This window comes from Guillardia theta (assembly GCF_000315625.1).
Source record: "Guillardia theta CCMP2712 unplaced genomic scaffold GUITHscaffold_149, whole genome shotgun sequence".
NCBI lineage: Eukaryota > Cryptophyceae > Pyrenomonadales > Geminigeraceae > Guillardia > Guillardia theta.
In genome coordinates, this window is record NW_005434525.1 from 37885 (window position 1) to 63240 (window position 25356).

The window sequence follows — 25356 nt, forward strand, 5'->3', positions numbered from 1 at the left end:
CAATGATGACGAGTCAGTACACGCTCATGGGGCCGATGCGTGCATGCTGGCACTGCGACACGAGTCTATTCTCAGAGTCTGGTAGGATGAGAGTTGACGTGAGTCATGTTGTCAGTCAGATGGAGAGGCCAAGGTACACGACAAGGTCGGACGAGCCCCTCATCATCCGTGCTCACGCCACGTGAACGCGGTGTCAGGAGCGCCCTGTCTAGGGGCGGGTCGTCGGCTTTTACCGAGCAAGTCTGGACAGTCCCATGATGTGACACCATCGTACTTCTATTTGACTTGACATCTAACTGATCACTCCGCTGTCAAACCAGTCGAAGAGTCTGCTGCAGGGATGATCGAGAGCCGCGTCTAGTACATCAAGGAGCAGGAGCTGGAGCTGGAGCTGGAGCTGGAGCTAGAGCTGGAAGGGCAGGAGCAGGAGCAGGAGCAGGAGCAGGAGCAGGAGCAGAAGCTGGAGCTGGAGCTGGAGCTGGAGCTGGAGCTGGAGCTGGAGCTGGAGCTGGAGCTGGAGCTGGAGCTGGAGCCCTATGGAGAGAACAGCAGAGAAGAAGAGAGAAGAGAAGAGAAGCTAAAAGAGATGAAATTGAGAAGCAAGACTATGGATGAAGGACAGATCAGATCAGATCAGATCAGACCAGACCAGACCAGATCAGATCAGATAAGAAATTAATCAAAGGTAAATGATCTGAAGTCAAAAACAGGACAAGGAAAGAAAAGACAAGTGAAGAGGAGAGAAGTGAAAATATGAGAAGTGAAAATATGAGAAGGTAAGCATGTTCACTTCCTCCCTTATCAAATTCCCAAGTTTCTGCACTTTCACCATTCCGGGCACAAGCATACAGAGCAAGAACAGTATTGAGGCAAATCAAACTTGAGATTTCTTGTAACGTCAAGTGAACGAGGTGTTGAGGTAGATTGGATGTTCATTGCAACGTGAAATAAGCTGATCCCTCATAGGTCTACTGGCGCGGTGATTGGTACATCTACTCGAGCGGCTGACTGCTTCACAACCTGGTAAGCATGCTGGAAAAAAAGGATTTTTCTCACCTTGCGCCTGCCTCCCGTTCCTCCTGGATCTCGTGCACGTCTTTGTTTACAAAAAACAACTTCTCCGCTTCAGCCGGAGCAGAGCTGGACGGGTCGAGGGTGCAAAGAGAGGAGGACATGCAGATTCCCGTCATGCTTGCCGGGGAGGTGGGAGTGAGGGGAGTTTGAGAGGACAACTTGCGTCTCGAGAGCTTCCTCTGAGATGTCGGGCCGTCAACTTCTGCGATCTTCGACGGGTAGAGCATGTAGTTCTGAGCTCCCTGGTTGATCCTTCCTGCTCCTCTCCTCGCCTCCTGTGCGAAAGCCGTCAGCAGGAAGCGCGAGCGAGCGAGAAACACGCGAAGAGACCATCTGCGAGAGACATCGGCGCAAGCCCGTCTTTGTGACGAAGAAGCGCCAAGAGCGGTCGATGACATCCTCCTGCGCTATCCAGAGGATAACCGGAAGGAACAAGACGGAGATGTTGGAGGCGATGATGATGATGGTCAAGGTCGTCTGCTCCGTCTCGCCCGTCACCACCTCTTCCAACCTGTACTGCAAGCTGTCGAGCAAGACACGTGTCAAGGTGAAAACTATGACTCGTCACAGGTACCTCTGCAAGTCAAGCATCAGCCCATCTGTCATGACACGTCAGACCGTCATCGCGACAACGAGGGAGCTCACAGAAAAGCGTCAGCGTCTGCGTGAAGAGCGCGAGCTGATACAAGGTGTTGAGCCGCCTGTTGACGAAGGGACGAAAGTAGATGGCGAGGAGGAGAGAAGTGAAGGCCACAGCGCAGCCAGCTGCGGTCTGCTGAGGCGAGTCGGGGAAGATGAAGTTGACGATGCCCATCATCAAGAACCTGCCGCATGACAAGGTGAGAAAGAAGGACCGCAGGCGACGGGCAGCGACTCTCACTTTCGCAGCATGTCGACGATCTCAAAGAACCAGAAGTCCACCTTGACACGTTTATCTTACGACAGCAGCAGCACAAGCTCACCTTATACGCCTGGAAGATGAAGCCAGCTTGATGCACCGCTATCTTCTCGATGTTGATCAGATCGTCCTCGTCCTCGAACGCTTCTTCTTCTGACGACGTCACTTGCATCGCCTTGATCTTCACTCGGCTCCTTCGCTCCAGCAGCTCGTCTTGGGTCATCCACCGGCATGGCGGGACCGCGATCTTTCCCTGGTGCTGCAGCTGTCGTCCGAGGAGAAGCACGGCCTCCTTGAGGCGGATCTCCTGCAGGCGGATGACTAGCTCTTCCAGCGCCATGGGGAATCGCGACAGCGCCTTCCTCTGCTCGAAGTAGCTGCGAGCTGCTTGTAGCAGCACCTCGTGCCGCTTCTCCTCCCGTGCCCTGACGATGCTCGACCATCGTCCCTCCTGGTCGATCCAGGCAAAGAGCCGAGCCGGGCCGGCAGGATAGGCTCTGTTCCACCCAGGGAGGAGGAGCCAGTCGAAGACGCGTCTGGTGTGGTTGGAGAAGCCTCGCTTCATGAAGTAGCGCAGCCAGCTCTGCCGCGTGAAGCCTTCCTGCAGCTCTCCTGTGTCTATGATGCCCTCCCCGTCTTCGCTGGACTGGAAGATTTGACTTCCTTCTCCTCCCCGACCAAGCACCTTCACCTGCACCTGCTCAGGGTCGATGTGTTCTTCTTCCTCTGACAGCATGTCGTCCTGCTCCTCCTTCCCGCCTTCCTGTCTCTCCTTGTCGAGCTTCTCGCAGATGCTCCTCACCCAGATCGCCTCCTGGATGCGCAGGTAGCGAGCGACCAGGTCGAGGTCTTTCTCCGCGATCGTCACGTTTTGCTTGCCCTCCTGCACGAGCTTCTTCAGGTCCCGCGAGAACAACCGCTTAATGAAGCTCGAGGACTCGCGCTGGAGATTCTGCTGGGAGGCCGGGAGGAAGCAGCAGTACTGCTCCATCTCATCGTCATCCTCAAACCCTAGATCTTTGCGGGCGGTCGCGTGAGCAAGCGAGTGATCGTCGACCTGCTTCTTCCACCTGCCCACCACCTCCTGACCCTGGAGGAGAAAGTCTCGCGCCTCGTCGAAGAGCAGGTTGTTGATGAACAAGATACACTTGTGTAAGTCTTCCCCCTCGTGCCCGGGAGGCAGCGAGTCGCTGAACAGATGAGCAGGGCAATTGTTGATCCACCGCATCGCGCTCTTGCACCAGGTGATTCTGTTCTCCAGCAGCTGCTGCATGCTCGTCATGCTGATCTCCTGCGACCGCAACTTCCCCAGCTGCTCTTCCACCTCCACCTTCCACCTCCTCAAACTCGAGAGCGTTCTTCTCTTCACTGTCTCCTGCGACTGATCCAAGTTTTCCATCTCGTTCCCACCCTTCTCCTGCTTTGACGGGCGAAGCCATTTCTGCCGCAAGGCAGTCAAGACATGCAGAAGATTGAAAGCATGCGATACCAGTCGGAGGAACTGATGATCGTCGGTCTCCGTGATGGTGTCGTGCCACCATCTGTTCCACCCGATCACACAGAAGAAGGCAGGAGGAGGAGGAGGAGGAGGAGGAGAGGAGCAGAGAGAGAGAAAACGGGAGGAACAGGAGCAGGAGGAAGGCAGGAAATGGAGGGAGTGGGGAGGAGAAAGAGCGAGAAAGAGCGAGAGAGAGAAAGCGAGAGTGAGAGAGAGAGAGAAAGCGAGAGAGAGAGAGAGAGAGGGAGAGAGTTGAAAGAAGGGAGGGATGGAAGAAAGAGCTTCACATACTCGAACTGCAAGACGGACTCGAGCTCGGAGGGCGTGAGGTTGTCGGAGATGAGGAGGCGGTTGCGGTGGCTGCTGTGCTCGTGGAGGAGGTGGGCGATCTTCCGGACCACCGGCTGCCTCTCCTTGTCTCGCTCAGCTCGGGTCTTGTACTCCTTGAGCACCTCGATGAAGAGCAGGTTCTCCTTCTTCACCCGAGCCAGCCTCGGGACCTCATGCCGCCAGAGCATCCAGAGGAAGAAGACTGGTATCCCCACGGGGTAGGCCAGGAAGATGACCACCACCTTCCAGAAGATGGGCTTCGAGGCGTCGGAGACGGGGCAGGCCTCGGAGAAGTCGATGAGGAGGTACTTGTTGGACCCGACGGTCTTGCAGATGAAGCCCGAGGAAGCGAAGATGGCGAGGAGAGGATAGATCAAGAAGCACCTGAGCACACAGACGTCAGGAGAAGCAGAGCACAAGGTGATGAGCTACCAGAAGAGAAACCAAAACCAGACTCTCTCCTGCACATGCGCGTTGTACTCGTTGACCTGTGCGACTTGCTCCATGACTTGCTCCGGCTTCATGTCCTCACCCTTGGCAAGCAGATCTACACGATTCTTGGTGTCTTCCTCGTCCTCCTGGTCGGACCAGGGGCAGAGTCTCCCTAGGTTGAAGCGGAAGATGCACCAGGGGCGGAGGGAGTCTCTGAGCACGTTGGCGGGGCTTGTCTTCCTGAGGAACGGCAGGGGAAGGAGCATGAACACCCCGACCACCACAGGCCCGATGCCGTAGAGGTCGAGTCTCTGGCTGAACGTCATCCCCGACAGCAGACAGTGCATGCCTGTGAAGGCGAACAAGTCGAACCTGCTCAGTCTCGTCAGCTCCCCCTGCTGCCATCGCCTCCTCCTCCCAGCTCTCTTCCAGGCCTTCACCACCCCCACCCCCTCCGTCACTCACTTGAAAGCCGCTGCGATCTTGAAGAGGTTCTGAACTTCTAGAGGCCAAGGGACGTTGTAGGAGTTTGTGAAGGAGGAAGTGACCTGAAGAAAGCTGATCACCAGCCTCAGGTACTCCCAGGCTCTCTTGAGGTAGTAGACGATCCTCGTCCACGTCGTCACGTCGTTAGTCGCTCGCTTCTCCGGCTTCGACAAGCCGAGCAGCGGGCGGAGGATCAACACGTACCACAGGACGAGCATCACGAGCACGAACAGAGCTTGTCCTCCGGTCTTGAAGCTCTCAACCTTGCCGTTGCAGGGCTTGCACTCAGCTCCTGCCATGACAGTGAGACTTGGAGAGAGAAGAAGCCTCAGTCGTCCAGCACTCACCGTAAGCCGTCCCTGCCATGAAGTAACCTTCATCGCAGAGAGCACAGAGCACTCCTTTGCGACCAACGGTACAGTTGTTCCCTTGCTCGCATGCGTCAGGTGGGCAGCGGTAGATGGGAATCTTGAGGCTGCTCGAGTCGTTCTTGGCCTCCGCTCGCCTACTCGAGGACGAGTCGATCAGCGTCCAGTATCCTTGCTTCGCGATGTACTGGCTGCCTCCCGGGCAGTCGACCTTATCCAGTTCACACGGAATACACTTCAAGAGGACAGCAGACGGCGAACTGACGCTCTGGATCTGTTCCTTGTAGCTCGCAGGGACCGGGCTGTAGTAGGAGGTAGGACACTCGCTGCAGTCGTCCAGCTGAGGGTTCATCTGGTTGCGGATCAAGATGTATCCAGCTGGGCACGACTGAATGCGGAGGATGCCTTCTTCCCAGCCCCACGCCGAGCCAGCTACCCTAGGGTTGAGGGTCGACCCGTCGCAATTCCCGCCGATAGGGCACTCCTTACAGTCTGCAGCAGGCGGGGAGTAGTACTGCGAGCCAGGCTGACAGATCTGACAAGTGTTGGTCTCGCAGTTGAGCTTGTATCCCTCCGCACACTGGAACTTGCATGCGTCCTGGCTCCCTCCGTTGGTCGTGAAGACGCTGTTGTTAGGTTTGTTCATGCACGGCTTGCATTGCGTGTCGACTCGCGATGCTGACGGGCAGTCAGGCTTGTAAGCTCCGATCGGACAGCTTGCGGCCCCCAAGCACGGGAGGCAAGCCGAGTTCCCTATGCTGTCCTTGTACGTCCCGATGTCGCAAGCCGTGCAGCTTGATCCTGACTTGGTGTATCCTTCCCCGCAGAGACACTCCGACGCGCTCATCGCGCCTGCTACAGAAGTCGTACCGACAGGACAAGCAGTGCAAGCCCCTTGCGTGGACTCAGAGTATTTCCCAGCTGGACACGTCACGCACTCGTTCATCGTCGAGTCTGAGTAGGTCCCAGCTGCACACGCTTGACAGGCCTCGGTGATGCTCGTCGCGCCATACCCGCTGTTGCACACGCACCCTGACTGCGAGCTCCCTGCCACGCTGTAGGAGTTGGCCCGACAAGTCAAGCATGCGGTCGCTCCTACTGAAGAGTACTTGCCAGACACGCAGAAGAAACAGGGATAGTTGTCTGTGAAGTCTTTGTACTTGCCCGCAGCGCATTGGGAGCAGCCCAATGTCGAAGAGGCGTTGGGTGCATATCCTGCCGCACACTGACAGTCGCTCGCTTGCGTGCTTCCTGTCCCGTACGTAGACTTGCCGACAGGACAGGACGTGCAGGCCTGACTGCCTAGGCTGCTCTTGTACTGTCCTACTGAGCAATCGCTGCAGGGTCCTCCGTTCTGACCTGTGAAGCCTGCGTTGCACAGGCAAGCCTCGATGTTGGAAGATCCTGGCGAGGAGGTGTATGAGTTAGCTGGACAGGAGTAGCAGGTGCTCGATCCTATCAGAGGTTGGGAGCTATACTTGCCCAGCCCACATGTCTTGCACGTTGTGCTTCCGGACACGTCAGAGTAGTTCCCAGCCGCACATGCACTGCAAGACTTGCTGTTGATGGTAGCTGTGAAGAAGCCGGGTTCGCAAGTGTAGCAGGAGCCTGAGCTTATTCCCCCGCAGCCGTACCTCACCTGACCAGCTGGACATTGAACGCAGGAGAAACATTCCACCGGGCAGTCTAAATTTCCGTACTTTCCTTCCTCACAGGTATATGAGCAATCGCTGGGAACACAAACAGCATCGGAAAACTCGGAACAGTTCCTAACGAGTTTCTTGCCATCACATGACGTGCAGGTCAGACAGTTGGAGGTGGTGCTGGGCTGGTAATACTGGTTGGAACTACACACATCAACACAAGCTGCATCTGCGGTACACTGCTGAGCTCCCCGACCATACTCACAGATCCTACAGTCTGTACAAACTTTCGAGCCCTTGGAGCTGTACTTCCCTAGAGCACATTTATTGCAGACCAGCCCTGACGACGACCGGATCTCATAGTAGTTTGAGGTGCACAAGCAGCTGTCAAGCGATACTGATCCCGTCTGGTCAGTCAGTGAGTTTGAAGGACAGGCCTGGCAAGCACATGATGAGGAGGAACAATGTTGGTTGTACGTGCCTACAGGGCACAACGAGCATCCTCCTCCTGCACCAGTCGTGCCATACCCGGCTTGACACACACAGGAAGCAACGGAAACGCTCGCTAATGCAGAAGTTTTGTTGGCTTCACACGTAATGCAAGCGCTCGATCCCAGCTCGCTCTTGTATTGGCCAGCAGCACAAGCAGCACACTGACCCGATGACATGTTGAGCGTGTATCCCTTGTCGCAAACACAGTCTGAAAGTGAGGTGGACGCGATAGAAAGCGAGGTCATGTACGCCGGGCAAGAGCTGCAGGGAGAGGATCCTGATACAGACTTGTAGAAACCGATCGCGCATGCAGTACACCCGGAGCTCTGCAGCTCATACCCTCGATTGCATGTGCAGTTGCTCACCGACCAGCTGCCAGCAGGTGACGAGCTGTAAGCAGGACAGCCGATGCACGCAGACCTTGTTGAGTCAGAGTATTTCCCAGCTGGACACGTCACGCACTCGTTCATCGTCGAGTCTGAGTAGGTCCCAGCTGCACACGCTTGACAGGCCTCGGTGATGCTCGTCGCGCCATACCCGCTGTTGCACACGCACCCTGACTGCGAGCTCCCTTCCTCCCTGTAGGAGTTGGCCCGACAAGTCAAGCATGCAGTCGCTCCTACTAACGAGTACTTGCCAGACACGCAGGAGGTACAGGGATAGTTGTCTGTGAAGTCTTTGTACTTGCCCGCAGCGCATTGGGAGCAGCCCAATGTCGAAGAGGCGTTGGGTGCATATCCTGCCGCACACAGACAGCTGCTCGCTTGCGTGCTTCCTGTCCCGTACGTAGACTTGCCGACAGGACAGGACGTGCAGGCCTGACTGCCTAGGCTGCTCTTGTACGTACCAGAGCTACACGCAACACATGTTGTTCCTGATGCTGTATATCCAACATTGCAGGTACAGTTGCTCACCGACCAGCTGCCAGCAGGTGACCACGCGTACTCAGGGCAGGTTTGACATTTCCCTGTAGATGCGGCATACGTTCCTGCTGAGCAACTGACACACTGTGAAGTAGACGGATCCGTTATGGTTCCAGCCGGACACGTCACGCAGTCTTCGTAAATGCTCGTCGCGCCATACCCGCTGTTGCACACGCACCCTGACTGCGAGCTCTCTGCCACGCTGTAGGAGTTGGCCCGACAAGTCAAGCATGCAGTCGCTCCTACTGAAGAGTACTTGCCAGCCACGCAGGAGATACAGGGATAGTTTGCTGTGAAGTCTTTGTACTTGCCCGCAGCACATACTGTGCAGTCTGACGTCGACGTCGAGTACCCGTACCCGGCTTCACAACCTGCTAGAAAGATCTTGTACAAGTCTTGAGTCTTAGAGCCTGTCCTGGCATCAGTCTATCCTTTTTGCAACGCCATGCTGCTCTTACCGTCAGAACCCGTGCCTCCAAAGATGTACACGTATTGATCTATGCTCGTCATGCCATGCCCCCAGCGTGCTGCTGGGCTGCTGCCTGTAGTTGCTGTGATGCTCCATTCTCTGGTTGACGTGCTCAGCTCGTAGAGGAAGTTCTCCACCAGGTTCCCTGGAAGCCCTAGTCAAAGACGCTCCTGTCAACTTATTGCAAAGAGACTTACCTGAGGCGGGGTCTGTTCCTCCAAAGAGGTAGATATTAGATCCCAAGGAGACCATGCTGTGCATTCGACGTCCTCGAGGAATCGATCCTGTGGTCGATAGGATGCTCCACGTCAACGAGCCCGGGTTCAGCAGATACACGTTGGTGTCAGCCGCCATGTCTGTCAAGAAGGTCAAGACAAGGTTCCAACTGCTGCTGCTCTCACTCGTGTTGAGGCTTTCAGCTCCTCCGTACAAATAGACGTTGCCGTTCACTGCCACCATCCCATGCCAAAAGCGTGCCGAAGGTTTCGACCCGCTCGTGCTCAGCAGAGTCCAAGCGTAGGTGGTCGTGTCGAAACTGTAGAGGTCGTTTTTCAATAGACCATCACCTGAACAACACATGCCATCACAGCTCTCTCTTGCAAGCTCCGTCGCTCACTCTTTGAGGAAGTGTATGCATGTCCGCCGTACAGGTAGATCGCGGTCCCAAGCACTGCCATGGCGTGGCCGTATCGCTTTGATGGATATGTTGTTGAGGTGGAGAGAGAGCTATATTGGACGTGACTCCAAGTTCCTCCCACCGTGTCAAAGATGGTCATTTGACCTGGTGAAGTTTTGATCAAAGATAGAGCTTCAAACAGCCCCGCCAAAGTCTTGGCGTCCATCAAGTCTTACCGAACAGAATGTTCACGTCGTACCCGTACGATGTCGTTTGTCCACTATATCCGCCGTGCAGATAAGTCTTTGTTCCCACCGACACCATGGCAGGACCGTCTCTTTCATCCGCCACGAACCAGAATCCCGAAACTGATGGGACTTGCCAGGTGTTGGTAGAGGGAGTGTATATGTACGGGTTGTAGCTGCTTCCTGCGTTCATCAGGTCATCACTTTTCGATCTGATTGAAATGTCGTCATTTCACCTGCTCCCGCTCCTGACACCACATAGAGCTTGCTGACAGACGACATCCCAAAGAAAGAGCGACTCGAAGGGACTGTGTCATCCTTCCGGGTCCAAGACATACTGTTGGTGTCCAGCGTCCATCGCAAGATGTTGCTTAGCGAAGCTACAAGCACAAGCACAAGCACTCAGAGGAATATAAAGGTCATCACGAGACTTACTGCCTGTGCTGCCACCATGCACAACAAGATGAGTGATCGAGCTTTTGCTTAGTGGGAAGAAAGCGGCTGATTGTCTTGCTTCTGGTTCAGATCCTGTCGTTGCCAGGAGAGTCCAAGCATTCTTTGTGGTATCAAACGAGTTCACTTTGTTATTGCTATCTGCATAACAAGTCAATATCAGACATCCAAAACGACTTTGTTCTGCCAGTCGACTCACTTTCTCCTCCGAAAATGTATATCAAGCTCCCAACACTTGTCATCGAGAAATAATGTCCTCCACCAGTCGGTCGAGTTCCTGTCACAGCGAGTAGTGTCCAGACACCGTTTGAAGGATTAAAGCTGTAAACGTCGTCATACTTTGCACTACCATCTACATACACGATCAGCTAAGTCATCAAGTTTGCACAGAGCGATTACAGTAGCCCCCATACATGTATAACAAGCTTCCTATCGCAACCATCTGGGGATTGTAGCACGCAGGCGGCTTATTGCCAGAGACGGTGATAGTGGACCATTTAGAGATTGAGATGTCGAAAACGTTCATATCATTTGTCGCAGCTGATCATGAGATCCAGTGAGACAGATGATATCATGTAAAAAGATGCGCACCATAATCAACTCCGCCAAAGCTGTAGATCTTGTTGCCAATGTAAGCCATTGCAAAGTTGTATTTTGACGTAGGTGAGCCTGTGGCGTCAACAATGGACCATGTCGATTTCGAGAGCTCAAACCGATACATGGTTGTTCCTGCATGCAGCTTAGCAACATCCTGCAGAGAAATTTTATTCTCATACCACTTTGAGAGCCATACGTGTAGAAGAAAGTGTTGTCCGTAACCATGTTAAATCCCACGAGATCAGAGGGTCTGGTTGATCCCTGAGGTGTGATCTTGGACCAGCTACCTTGAGGATCGCTGAGCGTGTAGATTGTGCTTCCGTCGAACAAGTATGCGACATTGTTCACAACACAAGTGCCGGGGGCAAACAGGTTCGGAGGAGGGGTGGCGGTGAGATCTACCCACTGCATGACTGCGTCTGCCATGACTGGCGAAGGAACAGCGGCAAGGAGGAGGAAGAGGAGGGGGGGGAGGACGACTGGTGAACAAAGAGAAAAAGTCCCTCCCGCACCCGCCATGGCCACCATCTTGACTGCCAGAGAGGGTGGGGTGTCGGTCGAGCACAGATTGAGGGGTGGTGTGGAAAAATTTTTACTTCCAGATTTGGTGTGAGTTGGTAGGGTGGTAAATAGAAAGGAGGGGGTTATTTTTAATCATAGAAGGGGTAGGGGTGCATTATTTTAGTAGGTAGGGTACCTTGTTTTTCAACTTCTTGTTTCCCTTAACTTTTGACCAGAAACGGGGGAACAAATGACTAGTTGTTGAAAAATATTTCAATGAGGATAGCAGGATAGATCGCAGGAAAGGAGAACGAGGATAACAACGTGAAGTGAGAACGAGAGGAGAACGAGAAGTTGAGAAGATAGATATGAGGTGAATGAGAAGAGAGAACGAGAAGTTGAGAAGATAGATATGAGGCATCAGGAAGGGTCGAGGGGGATCTGATAGACTGTCAACTGATGATCGAGGTGTTCAGATAGTTGGATGCTTTTTACGAGGTGGAATGAGCTGACCTCTCTCCCTCACAGCTGGTCGGGTCGAGGATGCAGACAGAGGAAGACACGGAGATTTCCGTCATGCTTGTCGGAGATCCTCTGAAATGTAGGGTAGTCAGTAGGGTGCAGGGTGACGAGATTATGCTAAGAGTCCGGTAGAGTGACATGGTAGCTTCAAGTTCGAAGTAAATATCGACGATAATGGCAAGTCCCCGGTCGGAACAGAACAGATTTATCGGGTACATACTTGTTTTCTTTGTCATCGATCATGCAATTGAACTTCTTAAAAAGCAGATTTCATATGCTTCTTCGGATTGCTGGATGCTTCGATGTCTGTACACCTGCAACAGAACTCTCTTTCAAAGGGTCACGCCCTCCCCAAGAAGATCTTTCGGATTCCCCTCCTCCTCGTCATCACCCGTCAAGCTCAGGCCGTCTCTGTCTCGGGAGGGAGGGCAGAAGCAGCATGCTCTACTTGCGGCTCAGCCTTGAGACGCTTCGTTGTCTCTTAGCCCCTTGGTCCTAGATAAACTCCTCTCCGTGTACTAGTGTACATGCTATCCCTCTATCTACAGCCCGACCCCTCCCAGCCCCGCGGCCTTCCCCCTCCTCACCTCCTGCTCAGGTTCCCCTCCCGGTCGATGGACGCTGACCACGCGCTGCTGTGAGCGAGGAGGTAGCGCTGGTACGTGCTGGAGGGAGGCGTCTTGTCTGGGCCTGTTTTCTTAGAGGTCATGGGGTCCGAGCTCGCTCCAGGCCAGGATAAGGCATCATCTCAAGAGCTATGATGTTCATCCCTACCTCAGTCCACCTCTCAGGGTATGGACGGATCAGCCTCTACCTCTACAAACGTGTGTTGATGGTTCTGTTCTTACTTTTCCCGACTGCTCAGCCCGGCTGACCCGTATGGGGTCGTCGAGTCCTGTTGAGCTTCAGCACCATCAGGAGCTCTTTCAAGCCTGATGGTCGATAGCCAGTAGCTCACTGCAGCATCAAGATATCGGAGACTTTGCTGCTGCGACTAGATCGAAGATGTTCTAAGCATCAACGTAGTTTGGTCCATATGTTGATGACGATGATGGCACAAATAGACTGCATGGTTCGTAGACTGATTGATGGTGGTACATGTAGTACAAAACGGTATGGTTCATATACCTATGGTGGTAGAAGTACAGTGGTTTGTAGATGAATGATGATGATGATAACATGTGAGCGTTTTCTTGCCATCTCCTCACAGGTCACGAGTGCCTGATGCTATTTCATTCCGGCCTTGCTCTTGCGTTCAGCGAGCTCCTAGTTCATCAGATTCGTCTTTATAGTAGTTTACATGTGAACCCAACTTCCCATCTCCCTCCCTCATCTCCTGCTCAGGTTCCCCTCCCGGTCGATGGACGCTGACCACGCGCTGCTGTGAGCGAGGAGGTAGCGCTGGTACGGGCTGGAGGGAGGGAAGTTGCCGTGCCGGTCGATGGAGGGGAGGAGGTTGCCTTTGTCGCAATGCAAGCAAGCAGGAGGGAGGAGGCTTTGGAGGCGATCACGGCAGAGAATGCAATGATCGGACGAGGAGAGAGACGAGGGAGAGCTACACCACGTCAACATCAAAGAGGGAGGTGCTGGGGGGAAGGGGGGGGGAAGGGGCTGAAAGAGAGAGTCAGAGGTAGCTTGAGGGAGGTCAGAGGCTTGACGCGGGGGAGGGGGGGAGGGGCGGGGAAGAAGCAGGGGACGTGCGTGCTTGCAAGAGTGGGACGAGTTGTTGTCCCATTAGCTCCAGCAGACACGAACTAGCAACGTCTCATAAACCCGGTCACGGGGTTGGTCATAGATTTTACTCATCAACCTTCACCGTGGTAGTATTTCGAATCCTCGGTCACCCGCCAGCTCCCCCAGGCAACGGTATATGGCAAACGGGCCCCCACTGTAGCCGGGAGTCCGGTCCGACCCCCCCGGCCCCCGGCAGCGGGGGAAACTTCGGATCAAGATCTCGAGGTTACTCAACTTAGTAAAGCCGCTGTGCCAAAGTCTCTCACTGACCGGCATAATCGGAAGCGCCAAGGCTTCACTCAAAGTCACAAATTAAGTTAAAGATCAGTACGAAGACAATCCGACACTGATAGGACGGTCGAGGGTCGGCTGAGGCTTAGCAAGTTGACGGCGTACCGGGCTGACGGGTGCCAGACTGTCCGATGGTCGCACAGCCTGGCAGGTCAAACGGCGAGAAGAGAAAAGACAGCGAGAACCCGGAACCCAATCATCACAGAGTCATTGAATCCTGCCAACTGCTGTTCCCCGAGTCCCCCAACTTAACTGATACCTTCACTTGTCTGCACGCGGGACACGTTGCCACCGTACTAGCCCTAAACCCCGGTAAACTGGCACGGTGTATGGCGTGACTCTGACTGAGTGACTTGGGACTTGCCGGTCCGGCCCGGACCGGCCCGGTCCAAGTTGCATACGGCCCGGCTAACCAACTGTCACAGGAGGCCGCTGAGGCGGCGGCTCAGTCCGTGTGACGACGACGTTTATTTGTACTTTTAAAAGACCTTTCGAGACGACGAGAGGATATTCATACGAGATTTACTCATCGAAAAGACGTCTTTTGACACCTAATCATGCGGACAATTTGTACCAACAGAGAACTTTTGGATTCTTGTGACTGCAAATAGGGCTGATGGGTACTGCTGCTGACATCAGGATTCAAATAGTTGGGGGTAGGTGGCTCAATTGAGCTGGGGGTCATGGGTAAAAGATCCATGGTATGCACAGATGGCTATAATTTCATAGAGACAGACATAGAGAATATTGCATGAGGGGTGGAGCCTTATCACGTCAATGGCGTCTTTCGCAAGTCCTCTCATCTCCCTAACGTGTGGGTAGGGTGATCGAAGGGAACCCAGGTACGTGGGAAGACCCGATGACTGAAATCTAAGTCCAGGGGGTGGGTACCCGTACTGACCTAGTGAGCCCCACTTAAAGAAGCACCACCCTGACCCCCCTTATCTACCGACATCAATTTCTGTACCCCACCCGGTACCTCGCCACTGCAGCCACACTTGTACCAGATCCATTCTGCAACCACGGGTAATGAGTACCCCAGTGACCCTGAGATGCCCTACCCTCACCACCCCACCCCCATGGACGTTAACTATATGCATGGCACGTCCGTCAGCCAATCTTTCAGGCACCGGTGGTCAACCACCCACCCCACCTGTATCTACGCCTATGAACCCCTAGGGAGCCCGATTCGACAATCCCCCTCCCAGGTTCGAATGACTGCATACCACCCCACCCACCAGTGATGAGCGAAAAAAGCACCCTTGCTGGTTGACCCTCCAAATTTGTACCCCTACCCCTATCATCGGTACATTGTACCCACCCATGGTTGGTGAAGGAACTGGTCTTCAGTGATACCCTACCCGTACTATAACACTACACCCCTACCCCATTAGTGAGTTCAGCATTAGAACCCTACCATACGGCTGAGACATTGGTTGTTGGGAAAGAACCCCCGTAAGACGATAAACAAAGACATTTGTACCCCACCCACTCGTTTTCAGCCAAAACTGACCCCTAACCCCATGTTGTATATTGCCCACCCTCTCTACCAAGGGCTTCGGTTGGAACTACCCCAGCAAGGCTGATCACCCCTACCCACTACTTTGTCATTTGCTCGCACCCTACCCCCTAACTGAACACTAAACCCTCAACGAGACTGGAGAGGGAGCATGCGAGTATGGCGATGGAGTTGATAGGTTCAGCGATGGAGCAGAGGGAGAGGGCGGGAGGAAGAGGAGGAGGAGGAGGATGAGGATGGATGCTCTGAAGAAGCAGAAAAGAGCCAGGAGGAGGGATGTTAGGAGTCTAATATGATGCATGAGGCTGAAGGTACTGAAGCCTTCTGTGGGATGTGAAAATCCTGGAGGGGTAGGAAAGGCGGACAAGTGGATCAAGACACTTCAAGAACGAAATAGCAAAGAAATTTGAAGGAGAATGATGAAGAATTGATTGCAAGTCCTTTTAGGACAGATTTCTAGTCCTCGTAGGACAGTAAGGAGAAATCGGCAGGACAGTTTGTTTGAGGATGTGTTCAAACTAAGCAAGGAATTGGAAAGACATCACATATATTCGGAAGGATGTTTCAAAGGATGTTTCAAATTTTCGATTGTTACAGATAGGAGATTGCTTTAGACCTTAATCAGAGCTGAAGTCGTGTTCAAGATACGGCTACAAGGATAACCGACGTGATTTCACCAAGTGTAGTTGATTACATGTATTGGGTGTAGATGTATTGTGTGATAGCGAATTTTGGAATATCATCACTTTCTTGAGTTATTGCCCATGTCCTCACAGCTTTTAGTCTTTTCTCATGTGCTGAACGAGCCTCTCCAGTCTTCGTTTACTGATGTTTCTGTATTTCAGTTGGAACGCGTTGGCTGTTTTTCTCGCGGCGAAATGGCTCCTTGAAGGTAGTGATACAGCAAGTCAAGCAGAGGAAGGGAGAAAAGAGATCACATCAGAAAAGAGACAAACAAGAAGCTCGAAATCAAGAAAAGAAATTGGAGGTGGCAGTGGGAGCAAGGAGTGAACGGACTCGTTCAAGGTCACTTAGATCGCAATGGTGGAGACCAACCTGGTGGAGGAGCTTCGGTCTAAGTACAGCTCGTCGGAGACTCCGCGCAAGGAAGGCTACCAACAGCCAAGGGTAACCCCTGAGCTTGCATTCCGCGAACCTCCAGCACGTTCCTCTGACAAATGGAGCAGGCGGGCTACAGCGGTCACGTGCCAGGCCTGGTCGCGCTGAACCTTCATGGCGCCACGTGGCTGTCGCTCATGCAGTCGGTGAAGGGGGCGCAAACGACGCGCAATGTCGTCGACGAGCTGAACAACTCGTCGCCCGCCCGCAAGATGCTTCCTCTTGGTTCCAAGGAGGTAGCGGCCTCGCTAGAGCTGGGAAAGAGACTGGAGGGCACCAAGACGTCGAGACCTGGCAGCACAACCTCGAGGAGCAGCAAGCGTTGGTCCCCTCCTGTTGCTGGCTACACCGGCCACGTCCCTGGCTATGTGGCCAGGAACATGCATGGGGCGAGCTGGAAGGTGATGAAAGGAGTGCGTGATAGCGCGCCTGATACCCTCTCCGCAGATTCTTCTCTCCCCTCGTGTCGTCCCTGCAGATGATCTCTACGGCGAGAACGCGAGCAGCGGGTCTGAGAGCGGGAAGTCAAAGGTGATACTTTGCTTCTCCCTGCACTCCTGCTCGCCCCCAGCTGACAGCCTTGATGTGCAGGGCTCTGTCGACCCTCCGAAGATTCCGAAGATGCTGCTGGGGTACTTGCGCAAGTCTCAGTCGCGCTAAGAGGAGTGGAGTGTAGGATACCGAGCTGTGCCCTCCTGGTCTCTCTTCTCCAGCCTCGTGGACTTGTTCCAGGCCAGGAGCGTCAATCTCATCTGCAGTTCATTTTGAAATTCGGCGAATCACGAACTTTTTTTCCTGGACAGCAGGGCGTCTACCCCCCCTGTCTGTAGAAGGAGGAAGAGGTGGAGACGTCCTAGCGAAGATGGAGGAATGAGAAGGGAAAGGAGGCGGAGGACTATTTCACGAACTCAGGCCAGCTCTTGTTGTGTATATTGGTACTTCCATCATGTAGATTGTTTTGCACAGGAAGATTAAATGAAAGCTCACGGAAAGCATGAAAGCATGTCATGAGACTTGTTTCCTCCTCCTCCTCCGTCCTATCTCGTTCGTTGAGTTCCCCGACCTCTAGTCATTCCCTTTGAACACCCCTATCACTCCATTCTAGCCTTCGTCCTCCTCCCCCCCCTCGCATCCCCCGCCAGCCCGAGGCTGCTCAGGTCCAACTTGAGCTTCGACTGAGGAAGATCGTCATGTCTGACCGGCTCGAGGCTGCGCGTGGAGCTCGAGGCTCTGGTGGAGGGGCGAGGAGGGAGGGGAGTGGACCTCGGAACTTGCCGGAGGAAGCCTTCCTGCAAGACTGAAGGATACACTCGGTCCTCCGACCTGTTGCGATTCACGTACTCGTGCAGGGTCGTCGGTACCAGGTGGATATGGCTGAGATGCTTGTTGCCCTTCGTTTGCTGGTGCTGGTGCTGGTGCTGATCATTCTGGGAGTTGTTTTGATTCTCAGCTCCTACTCCCTGAGGCTCGCTCTGTCCTCGTGGCTTCTCAGACTGCGGCACAAACTCCATCAGCCCCTGCTGGTCTCTTGCTGGGAGGTGCGCAAGGGTCGGAGAGGATTCATACCTCAGGGGAGATCCAGCGGGAGGGTTCCAGCGGCTGCGACGAGGAGCGAGAGGGAACCAGCGACGGGAAAGAATCTGCAGGGCCAGCATGTGAGATCAGGGAGGAGGCAGGAGGCAGGAGGCAGGAAAGGAAGTTGATGAAGTTTTTTGCAGGTTCCAGAGGCAAGCAGAGGAAACAGAAGGAAAAGGGAGTGAAAGGGAGGGAGAAGAAGACGAAAAGGGGGAGAAGGGAGAGGGGACAAGGAAACACATAGAGGAGGGAGCGGGGGTGAAAGAAGGAGAAGGAGGAGCATTGGTCGGGGAGGAGGAAGCAGGATGTGTTGAAGTGCTGCTGGAGCGAGAGGGCGTGTGATGGGTGTGAAGGAGCAGAGAGGTAGAGATGAAGGAGGAGGAGCAGCAGAGAGGTAGAGATGAAGGAGGAGCAGAGAGGTAGAGATGAAGGAGCAGCAGAGAGGTAGAGATGAAGGAGCAGCAGAGAGGTAGAGATGAAGGAGGAGGCGCAGAGAGGTAGAGATGAAGGAGGAGCAGAGAGGTAGAGATGAAGGAGGAGCGGCAGAGAGGTAGAGATGAAGGAGCAGCAGAGAGGTAGAGATGAAGGAGGAGCAGCAGAGAGGTAGAGATGAAGGAGGAGCAGCAGAGAGGTAGAGATGAAGGAGGAGGATCAGAGAGGTAGAGATGAAGGAGCAGCAGAGAGGTAGAGATGAAGGAGGAGGAGCAGCAGCAGCAGAGAGGTAGAGATGAAGGAGCAGCAGAGAGGTAGAGATGAAGGAGGAGCAGAGAGGTAGAGATGAAGGAGCAGCAGAGAGGTAGAGATGAAGGAGCAGCAGAGAGGTAGAGATGAAGGAGGAGCAGAGAGGTAGAGATGAAGGAGGAGCAGCAGAGAGGTAGAGATGAAGGAGGAGCAGAGAGGTAGAGATGAAGGAGGAGCAGAGAGGTAGAGATGAAGGAGGAGCAGCAGAGAGGTAGAGATGAAGGAGGAGCAGCAGAGAGGTAGAGATGAAGGAGGAGCAGAGAGGTAGAGATGAAGGAGGAGCAGAGAGGTAGAGATGAAGGAGCAGCAGAGAGGTAGAGATGAAGGAGGAGCAGAGAGGTAGAGATGAAGGAGGAGCAGAGAGGTAGAGATGAAGGAGGAGCGGCAGAGAGGTAGAGATGAAGGAGGAGCAGAGAGGTAGAGATGGAGGAGGAGCAGAGAGGTAGAGATGAAGGAGGAGCAGCAGAGAGGTAGAGATGAAGGAGCAGCAGAGAGGTAGAGATGAAGGAGGAGCAGAGAGGTAGAGATGGAGGAGGAGCAGAGAGGTAGAGATGAAGGAGGAGGCGCAGAGAGGTAGAGATGAAGGAGGAGCAGCAGAGAGGTAGAGATGAAGGAGGAGCAGAGAGGTAGAGATGAAGGAGGAGGAGCAGAGAGGTAGAGATGAAGGAGGAGCAGCAGAGAGGTAGGGATGAAGGAGGAGCAGCAGAGAGGTAGGGATGAAGGAGGAGGAGCAGAGAGGTAGAGATGAAGGAGGAGCAGAGAGGTAGGGATGAAGGAGGAGGAGCAGAGAGGTAGAGATGAAGGAGGAGGCGCAGAGAGGTAGAGATGAAGGAGGAGCAGCAGCAATTGAATCTCAATCTCTCCCATCCTCACCCTTTGTCCTCATCCCCTTCAGGGTTGCTGTAGAAGGACGGGAGGACTCTGGATCGCTCTCCTGGCCCTGTAGCTGGTGCTGTCCAAGTGAGGAGAACTGTCCTGTGTACAGCCCACCAGGAGAAACCTTCAGCCTTCGCTCCAGGGCCAGCAGTATCTTCTTAGAGCACATCTCTCTCAGCGCATAGTTGAGCATGCTTTTCACTTCGCACATGCTCAGGTCCACCACGGCCAGCTCCGACTCCAACTGATGCACCTTGTCCCCGAAGATGGTCCCAGCTGAGAACTTGACCTGGACCGAGCTGGAAAACGTCACCACCAGGATCGGCTTCTGATTCCCCAGCGCCAGCGAGTAGAATAGTAGGAGACTCTCATCGGTCTCCGGGCTCAGATCCTCCGTGACCACCAGGACCAAGCACGAGCTGTTTGCTGCTGCCTGCTCCGCCATTCGTTGCTGCCTATAGTCCAGCCTTACCCCTCCACTCTTGTCCTCTTCTTCTATCGATGCTCTTTCCTTCCCTTCCCCTTCCTCACTATCTGAGTTCACTCCTCCCCTCTCCTCTTCTGCTATACGCAGGCCGTTCTTCACGTACTCTACCGTCCCAACCGCGTACCCTCCTCGCTTCAGCACACCACTCACAAATGCTGCCAAACCCTCCATGCTCCTTCCAGCCACCACCAGCCCATCTCTCCTCCGCTGCCTCTGCTGCTTCATCGCTTCAGCTGTCCTGCTCTTCGATGCTCTCAGCAGTGCCGCATCGGAGGAGATGGCTGTCCTCCAGGACAGGTCCTGGTTCCAGGGTGTCTCACCCTTCCTCCCGTAGTAGAACTTCCCTCCTCCTCCTGCCGCTCGCCCCACCCCACTCCCTTCCTCGATCCCCCCAAGTGCCCCCACACCATTCTCTCGGTCCTCTCCTACCCCTCTCCTCTGTATACCACTCATGAAACCCCCACCCCCTCATTATTGCAAACTAGGGGTACCTTTGACTGCAACAATGCTGGTACTTGACATAACCCCTTCGTACTCCAATCACCACCCTACCCCCCTCTCAATCCTCAGCCTGGAGTTCAACGGACGAATGCCCTCTGAGGGGACCTAACAGACCTTCCGTTACATTACAGTTACAGTTATGTTTGTTGCCCGACCTCAGTGGGGTGGCAACTTTTCCCGCCTTCCCAGCACGATAGGCATCATGGTGGAGAATGCAAACGACAGAGGAGACACAGTGTGTGCTGTTTGTTTGTTCCTCTTGATCCGACCAGCAAGTTACAGACGCATATGTGCAGAGGTGAAGGGAACGAGATTCTAGAACACAACTTCTGTCGTGGTTCGGAGTGCTACTCGTGGAGGCTGGTGGATCCGCTTCTATGCCAAACTCTGTATCTATAGTGCCAAAGAAGGCTCAGAAACGAAGCAAATCAGAGGAAGGCAAGGTAGGAAGAGAGGGCGGATACTGGCGACGAACAAGATCGAAGGATTCGGCAAATTACTGGATCTGTGAACGATGCCTTCTTGCAATCAAAGGAAAATTGAGTCCATGGCCAGGCAGGAAGAGGTCGCTCTGCGGACAAATAGCTTGTTGGTATCTCAGATCCTCAAGATGACACGGGTACTTCGTGGACATGACTTGCCAAGTGACGTGCGGCATATTATAGAAATTGAATTGCAACAGCAGAAGCGTAAGTGGCATGCACGCCATGCGGACAAAAAACGACAGGAAACCACGATCACCGTACAGGAGGACGGCGAAAGATCACCGGGTTTAGGTCCTGCATCCTCCGCACCAGGGCAGTACGCATGAGGTGATTGTGGTTGCTGTGTAATCACGAAAGTCCATGCCTTCCGGCAATGGACACTTGCTCTCAAGTTCGAACCTAAGCATACCTCGGGTGAATGCAAGACTATCGTGAGTACTCCCGGGATGCTCAAAGCTGTACCACACTGGCAAGAGCTTGCTGCCCGGATTAGCGTCACATACAGCTTGAATGTTCAAGGCGAACAATCCCTTTCGTGTGAAGTATCTTGCAGCCCTGAATTGCTGTCACAGTGTGTTCCTTCAACACATTGAAGCCTGACAATCATACCATCTAGAGCACCGATACACTTGTCAATAACGCCCATACACGACTTGGCCTCAACCCCTTGCGTGAATGATAGATCTGACTCCCGGAGTTCCGAATTCCCGGGCCCGGGCCCCGGCATTGGCCCGGCCCGGCCGGGCGACTGAGCCTCGGAGCGAGTTCCGACAGACTCGGTGACTTCCCGATAGACAAAATTTGAATTAGGGCTGTTCCCGCCAAACTGCCCGTTCGCCCCCGCCTCCCCTGCCCTCCCACTGCCGCCAGACTGCTGCCTGAGTCTCGCAGCGACAGGACGCGTTCTTCCTCCTTCATCACATCCTAGCTCAAGATCCTCGTGCTCTCCCCGTCCCTTCAACTCGTTGAACATGGCGACTAAGAGGAAGCTTGCCTTTCCCACCACTCTCCCTCCGTCTGACGACGATAGCCGCTCTTCCTCTGACGACCCCCAGAGCCGCACCGTACTTCCTAGAGCTGTGAGGCGCAAGAGCAAGTTCATGCATACGTCTTTGGAGGACGAGCAGAGGGAGGAGAGGAACTTTGACTGGTTGGCTTGGAGCCAGTCGATCACAGACTTCCAGTTCCGCGTCTTCTACCGCATGTCTAGAAAGGCCTTCCATCGTCTCATCGAAGTGATCCTCCCCGACTACCGCTGGAGTACGGCCAAGGGGGTCACGGATGAATTATTTGAGGATCTAACAGTGGATGAGAAGGTGTCCATGACGTTGCGATGGATGGCAGGAGCGCCGACCATGGACATTATTTGGTTCCATCAAGTGACGGAGGAAGCGTTCGTCAGGTCGAGGAAGGAAGTGATAGAAACCTTCTTCTTCTGCCCCTCCCTGCAAATCGTCCGCCCCGACCTTGACGACGTCGAGGAGCTGGACGCGATATCGCAAGGGTTCGCACAGATTTCACCGCACGGCATCTTTGACAGATGCATCGGGGCCGTCGACAACATGCTGATCAACCTGCAGTCCATCGAGGGCAAGCTTGCTCAGTCTGCCGAGCTCTACAAGTCGAGGAACGGCGGCTTCGCCCTCAAACTCCATGCCGTCACCGATGCATCTGGAAGATTCCTTGTAGGCCGCGTCGTCCCCTGCGCCTCCTGTTACCCCGACGCCTGGGCGCTAGGAGAGCTGGGGATGGAGCTGGACGCGAGGCTCGAGAAGCTGGACGGGAGGTACATTGTGGGCGATGGGGAGTACGACCGCGAATCAGGTGTCCTGACGCCCATCGAGGGTTCGGAGCTGAGCGAGTACGAGCTGAGCTTCAACTATCACCTCTCCCTCGCTCGCGCGCCTGTCGAGCGAGCGTTCGGGATGGTGGTGAGACGATGGCCGATCCTGTGGCGGCGGCTGAAGTTGGACGACTACAACCTGATCTGCAACATGATCCTCACATGCCTCCTCCTCCACAACTTCATCATGGACGTGGACAAGGACAAGGCGGAACCGGAGCGCGAGTTCAGCCTTGACCACGAGGTTTGTGGGCACATCTACCCTGCTGGGCGGCTGACGGAGAACGATCGCCCTCTGGAGAACAACAACGGAGCACCCGCGTACAACTTGTGGTACGTGGGATACGATCACGGCTACGAGGATGATGAAGACCCTTGGAAGTCAGAGATCCAAGATAGGATCGTTGAGCGTCTTGAAAACTTCGGTCTTCGGCGTCCTTTGCCAAAGGCGATCCGACGATCGTGAAGAGGAGGAAGCGTGTGTTGCTTGCATGCTTGAGCAGGATGTACAAGATGCAATGCAAGCTGATTTGTGATATTGAAGTGCATCTTTGAACAATTCTCACTCAGACAAAACACAGAAGTGAGAATGAAACTTGATGTAGGGTGCTGCTGACACCTTGCCTGCTCTGACCTCTTGGGGGTTTCACTTCACATTCGTATTTGTAGTCCATTACCAACAGGGCTTGTGCGGGTCAGCAATATTCTCAAAACCTCAGATGAAGTTGAAACTTTCCTCTCGCCCTCCTCCTGCTCGTCCTCTCCCTCTTTCTTTCAACTGCCACCTCAGGGCTTCGGGGTCAGGAGCATGGAGATCAGCCGGGAGCGAACGTCGTCGCTGATGTTCTCCCCGTTGCTGTCCGACTAGCAGGAGGGTCAGGTGAGGGCAGGGAGGTGGCAGGAGGGCAGTGGAGCACCTGACCGAGAACCTTGAGCGCCCTCCCGATCGCTTCGACCGCCATCTCCGTCCTGAGAAGAAAGTGAGCGAGGAGGAGGAGGAGGAGGAGGAGGAGGAGGAGGAGGAGGAGGAGGAAAGCAAGGAGGAGCGAATGGAGGGAGCAGGACGAGGACAAGAAGGAGGAGGAGAGTAGGGGGAGGTAGACAGAAGAGAAGGGGGTGAGCGGAGCAAGAGGTGAGAAAGGCAGAGTTGTTTGCTCGCGGGGGAGAGGGGGCGCAGGGGCCGGGGAAGAGAGGAGAAGAGAGGAAGAGAATGTGTGGCAAGGTAGGAAATCACAGCTGAAGGAGGATACGGGGAGGAAATGACACTCACTTGGACGCGCTCTTGGGGCGAGAACTGTGCGGGGCTGATGGCAAACAGACGGTGAGAAGAGAATAGAGTGAAGAGAAGAAGAACAGGGGTGGAGAAGAGAAAGAAAAAGAGAAAGGACGGGGGAAGGAGGAACAGGAAGGAAGAGGAGGAACGGAAAGGAGAACAGGAAGGGAGGAGCAGGAGTAGGAGCACGAGCACGAGCAGGGAGGGAGAGAGCAGTGGGGAGAAAGGGAGGGAGGAGGAAGCAGGAGCAGGAGGAGCAGAGAGGGAGGAAGAGGAGCAGGAAGGGAGAGAGGGAGGAGGAGGAGCAGGAGGAGCATAGTGATGGTGATGGGGGTCGAGGGGTAGACCTGCGTTGCCTGTCTGTCTGTCCTGCAGGGAGAAGAGCTCTGAAGGAAGCAAGCTGCTCCTGTTGGCTGCGACATCTGGCGTGGGAAGGGGATGAGGAGTCCGCTGATCGGCTGCGGGAGTAGAAGCGGGAGGGAGGTGAGAGAAGCAATACAATGATGAGACGCCAAGCGAAGAAGGTGAGGGTGAGAACAGGAGGAGGTTGAGGACGACGACGACGACGATGGAGATGGAGATGGAGATGATGATAATGATGATGATGGAGATGATGATGGAGATGATGTTGATGATGGAGATGATGATGATGATGATGATGATGATGATGATGATGATGATAATGGTTGTGGTGGTGAAAATCTGTGACAAGAGAGCAACAGCGTTTCACCTGTCCAGGTCACAACCTGAGATGCCTCCTTGTGCTCTAGCAAGGCTTGCAGCCTGTCGACAAGTCACGTACCCTCAAGCTCTCACTCTCTTCCTGATCCTCCCACCTGCGAACTTTGTTCGCCGTCACTGGTGCCATGCTGTCAAGATGAGAGCCTGTGATGTGAAGCAGATCCTCCACCTGATCCGAGTAAACTCACTCCTCCTCCTCCTCCTCCCTCCTCGTCCTCGTCCTCGTCCTCGTCCTCCCCCCTCCTCGTCCTCGTCCTCGTCCTCGCCCTCTCAGACCTTCCGCACTCCCATGCCCTTCAGCACGTCGTAATCCATCCACAAGTCGTTCTCCTCCAGCAGCTCCACCAGCTCGAGGGTGGATGTTCGCGCCTGCGCTGAAGTGAGGGACAGCTGGGATGGGAGCTCAGGACAAGCGATCGACCTTGCTCGATGCGGTTGGCAAGGAGTGACCGACACACTGCTGAGAGAGGTCAAGAGGAGGAGGAGGAGGAGGAGGAGGAGGAGGAGGAGGAGGAGGAGGAGGAGGAGGAGGAGGAGGAGGAGATCGGCGAAGGAGGTGATAGTGAGGAGGAGGAGGAGGTGACGGAGGTTGGCGTGTGGGGGTGGGAGGATGAGGGTGAGAGT

General features: G+C 54.4%; 6 protein-coding genes across 6 annotated transcripts in view; 3 read left to right on the plus strand and 3 right to left on the minus strand.

The window, feature by feature from the left end:
• Positions 1–86: 86 nt before the first annotated feature.
• On the plus strand, positions 87–679 carry GUITHDRAFT_119518 (hypothetical protein; the record flags this gene model as incomplete). The annotated part of the gene is made up of 2 exons (XM_005821209.1): positions 87–98; positions 362–679. 2 exons carry the CDS (start codon positions 87–89, stop codon positions 677–679), a joined length of 330 nt encoding a protein of 109 aa, XP_005821266.1.
• A 5104-nt stretch (positions 680–5783) lies between these two features.
• On the minus strand, positions 5784–8423 carry GUITHDRAFT_58344 (hypothetical protein; the record flags this gene model as incomplete). The annotated part of the gene is made up of 4 exons (XM_005821210.1): positions 5784–6633; positions 7561–7723; positions 7970–8228; positions 8319–8423. Coding segments are annotated over 4 exons (1377 nt in total), but the record flags the coding sequence as incomplete, so codon positions are not given.
• Positions 8424–16132: 7709 nt separating this feature from the next.
• On the plus strand, positions 16133–16870 carry GUITHDRAFT_147324 (hypothetical protein; the record flags this gene model as incomplete). The annotated part of the gene is made up of 4 exons (XM_005821211.1): positions 16133–16219; positions 16279–16611; positions 16658–16741; positions 16802–16870. The coding sequence occupies 4 exons, from the start codon at positions 16133–16135 to the stop codon at positions 16868–16870; spliced, it is 573 nt and encodes a 190-aa protein (XP_005821268.1).
• Positions 16871–17124: 254 nt separating this feature from the next.
• GUITHDRAFT_166253 (hypothetical protein) lies at positions 17125–20342 on the minus strand (the record flags this gene model as incomplete). Its single annotated transcript, XM_005821212.1, has 3 exons — positions 17125–17703; positions 17777–17850; positions 19400–20342. The coding sequence occupies 3 exons, from the start codon at positions 20340–20342 to the stop codon at positions 17302–17304; spliced, it is 1419 nt and encodes a 472-aa protein (XP_005821269.1). The 3' UTR covers positions 17125–17301.
• A 1504-nt stretch (positions 20343–21846) lies between these two features.
• GUITHDRAFT_147326 (hypothetical protein) lies at positions 21847–23184 on the plus strand (the record flags this gene model as incomplete). Its single annotated transcript, XM_005821213.1, has 2 exons — positions 21847–22379; positions 22554–23184. The coding sequence occupies 2 exons, from the start codon at positions 21847–21849 to the stop codon at positions 23182–23184; spliced, it is 1164 nt and encodes a 387-aa protein (XP_005821270.1).
• Positions 23185–23504: 320 nt separating this feature from the next.
• GUITHDRAFT_119524 (hypothetical protein) overlaps positions 23505–25356 on the minus strand; it is a gene marked incomplete at both ends in the record, with an annotated part of 8142 nt that continues 6290 nt past the window's right edge. Inside the window, 7 exons of the mRNA XM_005821214.1 lie at positions 23505–23582; positions 23636–23687; positions 23989–24022; positions 24722–24774; positions 24828–24901; positions 25009–25101; positions 25154–25189. Coding sequence (XP_005821271.1) covers positions 23505–23582; positions 23636–23687; positions 23989–24022; positions 24722–24774; positions 24828–24901; positions 25009–25101; positions 25154–25189 — 420 coding nt within the window. The remainder of the gene's footprint in view (positions 23583–23635; positions 23688–23988; positions 24023–24721; positions 24775–24827; positions 24902–25008; positions 25102–25153; positions 25190–25356) is intronic.